This window comes from Gambusia affinis, linkage group LG11 (assembly GCF_019740435.1).
Source record: "Gambusia affinis linkage group LG11, SWU_Gaff_1.0, whole genome shotgun sequence".
Classification (NCBI taxonomy): domain Eukaryota; kingdom Metazoa; phylum Chordata; class Actinopteri; order Cyprinodontiformes; family Poeciliidae; genus Gambusia; species Gambusia affinis.
In genome coordinates, this window is record NC_057878.1 from 11,943,906 (window position 1) to 11,952,749 (window position 8,844).

The 8,844-nt window shown below is 41.3% G+C and overlaps 1 protein-coding gene across 1 annotated transcript; it reads right to left on the minus strand.

Annotated features, from left to right (window-relative positions):
• Positions 1-359: 359 nt before the first annotated feature.
• gpr161a (G protein-coupled receptor 161a) lies at positions 360-8,511 on the minus strand. The gene is made up of 6 exons (XM_044130902.1): positions 8,056-8,511; positions 6,137-6,523; positions 3,687-4,408; positions 2,501-2,608; positions 957-1,082; positions 360-847 (listed from the first exon to the last, which is right to left on the minus strand). The coding sequence occupies exons 2-6, from the start codon at positions 6,478-6,480 to the stop codon at positions 579-581; spliced, it is 1,569 nt and encodes a 522-aa protein (XP_043986837.1). The 5' UTR covers positions 6,481-6,523; positions 8,056-8,511; the 3' UTR covers positions 360-578.
• Positions 8,512-8,844: the final 333 nt, after the last annotated feature.

Here is an 8,844-nt window from a genome sequence, read left to right on the forward strand (position 1 = left end):
AAGTCAGAATGAGGATTTCATTTTGGTCTTTAGAAAAAATGCGCATGAATAAAATAGTTTGAATCAATAAATTACTTTTTTGATACTGATCAAACCTAAAAAAAATAAATACATTTATATTCCCAAGGCTTAGAAGCATCATAAAAACATAATAGTCTATCCAGTCAGTGCTGATCAGGTTACCTTCGCTGGGAATCCTTTAGTCATCAAGCACAGAAAACCTAAAACTGGGTCGAGTAGCTTTGCTGCAACAGAACCTAATTGGACCGTAAACATTTGCATGAGAGAAACCGTAGCAGATTGAATCTGAGGTGACAGATTACTAGTTTTTTGTTTTTTTTTCAAGTTATTTTTTTTTCTACTCAAACTGACCACAGCACATAAAGATACTAAAAATATATAATAAAAAAAATTGTGTAGCAAAACATTATTACCATGTAAGGTTACCGTAGTACAAAATTCCTATTAAGAGTACAAACGTGATAGAAAAATTCGCCCGGACACTGACAGTGTTCCTTTGAGTGAAAAAGTGCCTCTCCCTGTCTGCCAATAACATCAGAGAATCCAGACTTCAGCAATCAGAGGAGCTTCTCCTCCTCCTCCTCCTCTTCTCTGTCGTCCTTGACGATGCCTTCATCGATGCTCTCCAGCCTCAGTCTCTGACCGTCCGGGTATCGGGGCTTCTGCGCCCCCCTCGTCACAAAGAGCCCTCCCCCCTGCGGCGCTAGACTCTGCTCGAACAGCGCGAGCTTGGCGTCGCTCTCGATGGCCTGCGCCAAGCAGGAAGCGAACGAGTCGAGAGATTTGTGAATCTCTGCGTGGACTTGAGCTGAAGACGTGCTTTCAGCTGAAAAAATAACAAGTAATTCAGAAAAACCTCAACCCCCCGCCCCTCCAAAAAAAAAACACCATTCATGCTTGGTGTAGCCATGTTTTTCATTTATTTGATGGGATACCTTTGGAATGCTCCACCTGGTCTTCAAAGGTGACCGAACTCCGCCTCTTCCCGGACGGATTCCCGTTTTGCGAGGGGAAGGAGGAGCCGTCTGTGCAGGAGTTCTCCAGCAGCATCACATCGGTGCCTGCAGGTAAAGCAAAGAGGGCGGCGCCCTGTGATCCTTTTTATCTCCCAGTCGGAAAACAGCAAAGCAAGAAAGCGCCTGATCTTACCCACCCTGAATGCCAGCTCTTCAGCTGAAACGTGAGCTGTTACACAGGAATGTATGAGGAACCATGAGCAACCTGAAGCCACAATTATCTTACAGTTCTGGTAGAAATTAGATTTGCTTCAAGCTAGATAGATAAATTTGTAAAAACTGTTTTGTCAATTTACAGGATTTAAAATAAGAAATTGGAATATGAGGTAGAGGGAACTCTATAAGCTAAGCATTTTAATTTATTTAACAATAATGTAACAAAGAGGCTTGGAATAGATTTTTTGTGGTCAGCCTGTAAGTAATAAATCAAGTAATCGCACAATAAATTAAACCAAGCTCAGTAGTTCCAATTTGCATCAGTGTTTGTCTTTCTCTTTCTACCAAAGCCTGGATGACAAAATGTCTTCATCCTGGTGCATTGATCTCATCTAGCTCCTCTACTGAAGGACAATTTTATTTGCAGAGACTTTTGTTTGCATTTTATTTGCAGTTTCGGTTGTTTTTGTTTATTTATTTTGAATATTTAAAATGTACTCCAGTTCTGATGTTAAATGTTTATAGGAAATTAAAGTCCATGGATCTTTGAAAGGATTTACTTGCATTTTTATGCCATTACTAATTATATTACTTTAAATTGGTCTCAAAACAGCAATGCTATTGTTTATTGCAATAACTTCTGGGACAATTTATCATCCAGAAAGATTTGACATAGTGACAAGCCTATTTCTTGGTTTAGGACACTTCTGTCTTTATCTTTATTAAATATGAAGAGGAACGGTATTTTTTTTGTTTTGATTTTCATAACAAAAACCACCACACTGACAAACTTAATAAAATTATATTACGACAGAACCTTTTCTGTTTCTTGTCAAAAACAAAAAACGCTTTTACATGAACTATATATTACTTAAAGTACTGATTCATTCATCCAAATGACTGGATTCAGGTGATCCAACTGCTTCCATAGCCACCATGTCTAAAACGCAACATTAGGAATCCAGACTGATTCTCTAATCATTTGCGAAAGAATGAGTTGCTCTCAGTGAATCTATATGGACTCCAGAGCAGAGGAGACGTCATCTCTGGAGTGACGCATCACTCCTCTCTGGGTTTAGGTGTTTGCTTAGAGAATGAGAATTGCGTGACTGCATTGTGTCAAGTGTACAGTAACGTTTGTAGGGAGAGGTGACAGTGTTACGCTCCTGACTCTCTGGAAACAGCTTGGAGTTACAACGTGACTGTGTGCACCACAACATGGATAAGAGAGATTGATGTGAACATCAATCGTATCATCCTTTAGGATGAAAGCCAGAGTGTGTTTCTTGTGTGTGTGTACTGCCTACCTGAGTCCTGAGTGAAGCTGAAGCCGGTGTCTCCTGTGCTGCTTCCTTGGGCCAACAGGTGTCCTCCTCCGGCCAGCATTGCAGTCAGGTGCGGGGACATACCCAAGTCTGAATAAACAACAAACACATTCACAAAACGCGTACTCACAAAGAAATCATTTGTTCTCACATTAGTCAAGTGCTCATAGGAGCTTACAGGTTGATGTTCAGCGGACTTCGATATGATATTCTGGTGCAACATATGTTGGTACCAGTTTTGGGGTTTCCCAGGGCTCAATACTCAGTCCACCACAGTTCTTTTTAAATCAACCCTTCTTTTCATTAGTTTGCAGATGACTTTCAGTTCTTCCTGCCAGCTGAACTGAACAGCAGAGATTCACTGACACCAATGTTGGGCTGTGTGAATGAAACCAAGATTGGACAAAGTTGAACCTCGGTGAAGACGGGTGAGTTGGTTTGAGTCAACGCTTTTGGTTTCTTAGATCCACTAATTTAAAGGCAATACCTGACAGCTCTCTAAAGTTGGATAAACAGATTAATACAGGAAAAATATATATATTTTTTCTTATACCCAAATGTAACTTCTAAAATGTAACTCCTTAAACCATCCAGGCACCTTTGACCCCCTGCCATAAAGTAATTAGGCAACCACAAGGTGGAAGCAAATCCTTGGTTTGTGTCGTATTTGCATCAACAGGCATTAGTGAGCTACATTTTCCATCTGGGCTGCTTCCAGACTGAAAGTGATTTAAGGGGAATTTGCCATAGCTGCTCCAAAACGATACATATTTACACAGCTTAGACGAGGATCATTTACTATAGTGTTACTATTTCATTGTTCTTTTGAGTTGAGCAGAGGATGAGAGCAGAAATGGATTTCATTACTTAAACTGCATATTTTTATTGCAGATATTTTAATGGATAATAAAAATAACTGCACGATTTTATTTGATCTTATGTGTGACTAAAATTTGAAGCAGTCCGGTCAACTCGTTTTTATGCTATAAAATAAAAGTAAACAGAAAAACCGGCACCTGTGAACTTGCTGCACTTATTTCACTCTTATTGTTTTCTAACTTTAAAAAAAAATACATTGTCAACACATCATGAGGGCACTGATAATTAGAAACATCCAACTCATTAAAATATATGACCTTAAAGACAAAAGTGCCTGCTGCTGTCCCACCTGTGATCCTGTTGGAGATGCTGAAGAGTCGGGACGTCCGCTGCCTTGTGGCAAACGACTCTCTGTAGTAACGATCGCCGAAGCACATCCCCAGCAGCTCCTTCCTCACCGTTTTATTCCACAGGCCATAAATGAGCGGGTGGCACACGGCGCTGCAGAAAGAGAGCCACGCCACCAGAGTCTCCAGCTCCTGAGAGACGCTGCCCTGACCCCACAGGCCCTCTGTACACACCACCCCAACGTACGGCCCCCAAGTTATGAGAAAGGTGCCGATCACCACCAAGATGGTGACGAAGGCCTTGCACTGACTCCCTGCGTACACGAGGCTCCGTCTGCTCCCGTTAGAGGAAGTTGAAGTGCTTGAGTTCTTGCGTCCGTTCCTCTGAGTTCCAGTTGAGTCGTCTTGGGCTACAACGACCGTCCCGCAGTGAATTTTTCTGGCTTTCATGCGAGCAACGCGGAAAATGACTCCATAGCAGGCCAGCATGATGAAGAAGGGCGGGAGGATGCACCAGGTGACCCAGAAGGCGGCGTAACTCGGCTCCCTGGACCAGGCTGCGACACATGTCCGCTTTAAACAGTCAAACTCGAAGGAGGACCAGCCGAACAACGGCGGCAGGCAGCCCACCAGCGAGTGCAGCCACACGTAGACGATGGCGACCACCGCCCTGTTCCCTGTGATCTTCATGGGGTAGATCATCGGGTAGAGCACGGCGTAGTACCTGCCAGGATGAAATGGGAACAAGATGGAGAAATCTGACAAACAGCAGCTGAGTGTGGTTCTCGGGGGAGACTGCGGGTCCGTAAAACCTCAGAGACTGCTGAGATGGAAGAGGGCGACACAGGAGCCGAAAGCTGCACGAACCCAACTAACAGCGCTGTAATGCGTTTTGGAAAAAGATGAAAACAACAGACAGACGGGAGTTTGGCAGGAGAATAAAAAAGCTGCTGTGTAACCAGGAATCCCCAAAGGTGTGGAGGGTAATTAGGAAAACAGTGAGAACACGGTGGACCTTGAGCTCCTGAGAAAATTTACAGTCACAGCTTTGTGAGCTCCGAGGAAATAATACACAGGTTATCTCAAGTAGCTTTAAATGCTAAATTTGGCTCAAATAAAGTACAGTTCATGTAAATAATAAGTCCTAATGAGCAACCTCTTTATTCTCTTTAGAGACTTTTAAGTAAAATAAATAGCTGTTGATTGTTTCCAGGAGTTTCACAAAGACTTTCAAATGCTTAATACAGAGAAAAATCAAAAATCCTGGAAAATAGATTGTGAAATGACTCCGTTTGGTCAGTGGGTCTGAGTGACACAGAAAGGAGCTTTTGATTCCTAATTTATTATTTCCCATTAGACAAAAGACACAAATCCGTTCTGCGCCTAAACTTGGAGGAAGCTAGAGCGAGTCGACGTGCTTTGCACACTTACAAAACAAAAAGTAGAAACAAAATACATAAGGATGAGAAATCTGGCATGCGACTTTAAATCAAATATCACGTTTTGCTGCCCTATGCACTATGAATGCAATCAAAGCCCTTGAACATCTTCACCAACTTCATTTTTAGTTTATTTTGATTTTTCTGTGACAGACCAACACAAAGAGACTTGGTGTTAAACATACTTGTTTCTAATAGCACCAAATATCTAGAGAGGAAAGCTTTGTCCATTCTTCCCTGACAAATAGCTCAAACTCAGTCAGGTTAGATTAAGGTCTGCACTAAAGCTTACTAACACACAACTATGATTTTGATCCAAACTATTTCACTGGAGTTAAAGTTGTGTGTTTAGTGTGGCTGTCCTGTCCTGCCTCATCGAAGGTTTTAAAAGGTTTTCTTTTGAATTTAGCTCAATTAATCTTCCCATCAACTCTGATCTGCACACTTTCAACTACCCAAAAAAAACTAAACAAACCCCAAACATATCCACAGCATGATGCTGCCACCACCTCTGAGAGCTTCACAGAAAAGCTGGATTTCGATTGTGCACATGAGTCGACTCAATTTAGTAATCTGGTGACATGTTGAAGCAATTGGTTCCACTGGATTTTATTTAGGGGTATCAGACTAAAGGGCGCTGATTGGAAATACAAGCCACGTATTTTTAATAAATATTTTTCAAAACTATTCAAAATTAACCTTCCACTTAACAATTATGCAACATTTTGTGTCAGAATATATCATTAAAATACATTCAAATTTGTGTGTGTGTGGTCAAAAAAACAAACAACCAAAAAAACAAAAAAACACAACAAAAAGCCATCAAAATGTTAAAAATGTGTGAGCAAATTAGATTTTAGAGTTTTAGGATTTAGGTTAATATAATACACACAAATACCATCTGCGACACTTTAATAAGATATATGTTAGAATTGTTTCAGGCAAAATGCAGAAAACATAAAAACAGCAGCAGAATTCACCCGACTGCAACTCCAGGCTGATCTGGTACCAACCTGTCGATGGCGATCGCTCCCAGGGTCAGCATGCTGGCCGAGCTGATGAGCAGGTAGAGCAGCGCGGTGAAGTTGCACCACACCACCCCGAAGACCCACTCTCGCTTCACTGAACTCACTGCCACAAACGGCAGCACCAGCACGGAGAGCAGCAGGTTGGACAGGGTCAGGCTGAACACGAACTTGTTGCTGGGCGTGAGCAGGTACGGTCTGCGGTAGAGGGTGGCCACGATCAGCAGGTTCCCCAGGCAGGCCAGGAGCGTGATGGTCAAGATGGACACCGACTCCAGGACTGCCAGACCGTCGCCGTTCCCCACTGAGGTGCAGTTCCTACTGGCGTTCATGGTGAGAGACTGGACCACCGGAGAGCGAGGCAACTGGGGAGGTCTGAAGAGAAGGAACTCAAAATTACACAAATATACCAGAAAAGTATTATTTGAGAATATTTCTGCTTGAAATAGAAGACATAGAGTTGAAAGCAAAGCCCTCTGAACCCTACTAACATGACTAAGCCTTCAAAGAATCTATAAAAACTAATAAGAACATTTCCTAAGTCCAGATGACTTCTATTTAAGAACTTATGATTGGTATGTGTTATTTAACATATTTTAGCAGTAAGTATGAACTGGTCAAATCCACCAATCTAAACATGTAGGCCCTTGCAATTAGCAAAGTTTTATTTGACTTTTTTGGGGCTCTAGAGAAACATGGAGGTCTAAACTGAAAAGGCAAAAGCAAAGATGCTGTTAGGTTAAGGTTGGTAATATCGGTAAGTATTGCAATGATCAGCTGCGACACATATTTTCTTCTTCCCTCTCTTTCTCGACCATGGTTCCTACATTCTGTGCTATTCTGCATTTTGGGCAATGTAGTTTGTGTCCGGTGTGAGCATCTGCTGCCCTGAGACTCTGTCCAACTGGCTAAATAATACATTAGTTGCATGTGAGATGCAACTTCATATCACTTGAAATATACTAGCCAGTCGCAAAGGACTCCAATTTGTCCTTTGCGACATAAATATTGCACACACTGATAGTGCTATGATGATATAATTTTGATAAACTGTGCTGCCTTAGTTAAAATTATATTTGTGAAAATCAAAAAAGCAAAGTCTAATCTAAAACCCGTAAATTTGTACTCAAAATAAGCAACATGTTTGAAGGTAGTGAGTCACTCACTGCATGTGGTTCATCGAAGCAATACAATCTGATGAGATGTTTCACACACTTCGGTATATTTGAGCAAAACAACGCCAAAGAATATAAACGCCCCCATATACTTTTTCTTATAAATTTGTGTATTTAGAAAATTTTACAGCAGTTATTCAAGTTTCTAATATAGATGGGTGGATGGTTGGATGAAAAATAAATGTTTAGATAAAGCTTGACCGCGTTTCTTTACAGACTAGTTATTTCAGATTTTGGTAAATTTATAACGAAACATCGTGAAAGCATCAAACTAAAATTTGTCCAGCTTACCCACTGCAGATGGTGAATTAATTTTGCTTTTGTCTTAAAAGCTACACACACTTTTAGATGTCTTTTATTGTGTCTTTCGCTTGATAATCACAGATTGTATAGCTGTTACAACGCAGCATGTAAACTGTTTTGTAAATCACTAGCACCCAAAGATTGAACTCGAACGAAACTTGAGGCTTTAAATCTCAATATGTTGGCACAATTTTACGCCGGAAACCGATCTTTAATTACTGTGTATGTATACAAATACAACTTTACGTAATAATAGTAGTTAAAGTGAACCCCAAAGCGCGGCGTTTGTGATTTTTTATTTTTATTTTTTAGTTTTCTGAACTAATGATAATGTCCAGCTCCAGACTCCATAGCGGTACAGCTACCTTTAGTTAGCTAAGTTTGGCTAAAACTTTCCCCATTGTCCCCCCCTGCACTCGGCTCTTTTACCTGCTTTTGTTCGGCGCTGGGGCTCCACATTTCGACTGTCAGCGAAGACGAAACGACCATCTTGTTTTTGTATTTCCTCGAGACCCGACAAAAGCGGGATGAACCAGAGGAAAACCGGAAAGCCAGTGAATATGGAAAGAGTTTGGGATGGTATGAAATTTATCTCGGGCGGCCAGCTGTGGCTGCAATGGCGTCCTCCTCCTCTCCACTCCGCCGCCTCCCACCCTAAGCTCCAGCTCCCTCTCCGAGCTGCCACTGTGTGGGTGGTCGTCGAGGAAAAATGCTCTGCTTTCGCTTCGCCGTTAAACCAGTACTGTTATAACCCTGTTTTTAACGAATTGGATTAATTAAATTACGTCTTATCATTGTTGTGTATTAAACAAATAAAAATGGGATTTGATTCTTTTTTTCAGAAGAACCACAGGCAGTGTGATTCGGTTGCTTTGTTTATAAAACAATGTTTATGAATGGGTACATGTTGACGGAGGTATCTGTTTATGAATGAACTGTTATGCATCGGTTGATTCGTTTGGACCACACAGGGAGATCATAGCTTCCCGCTACAAGTGTGCCGCTCGTAACTGAGCCGGTTCTAATTGCCAGCTCATCACATATGTGCGGGCTGTCATTTATCAGTTTATGTGCATAACCAACAAATTTGTTTTTGCTTTCACATGCTCACAGCACACAGTCTGTATAAAAAATAGTGCAAATATCCTATATCTGTATGATACAGATATGAGATAATAGTGAAATAACTGAAGTTGGAGAAGAGGAGAGACAGATTCA

Bases quoted from the DNA above. Each gene is read 5' to 3' on its own strand.
- gpr161a (XM_044130902.1), bottom strand. From the start codon at position 6,480: ATGAACGCCAGTAGGAACTGCACCTCAGTGGGGAACGGCGACGGTCTG. The intron at 4,409-6,136 runs GTTGGTACCAGA...TCATCCTGGCAG, and splicing joins GGAGCGATCGCCATCGACAG to GTACTACGCCGTGCTCTACC. The intron at 848-956 runs GTATCCCATCAA...TTATTTTTTCAG, and splicing joins CCAGGTGGAGCATTCCAAAG to CTGAAAGCACGTCTTCAGCT.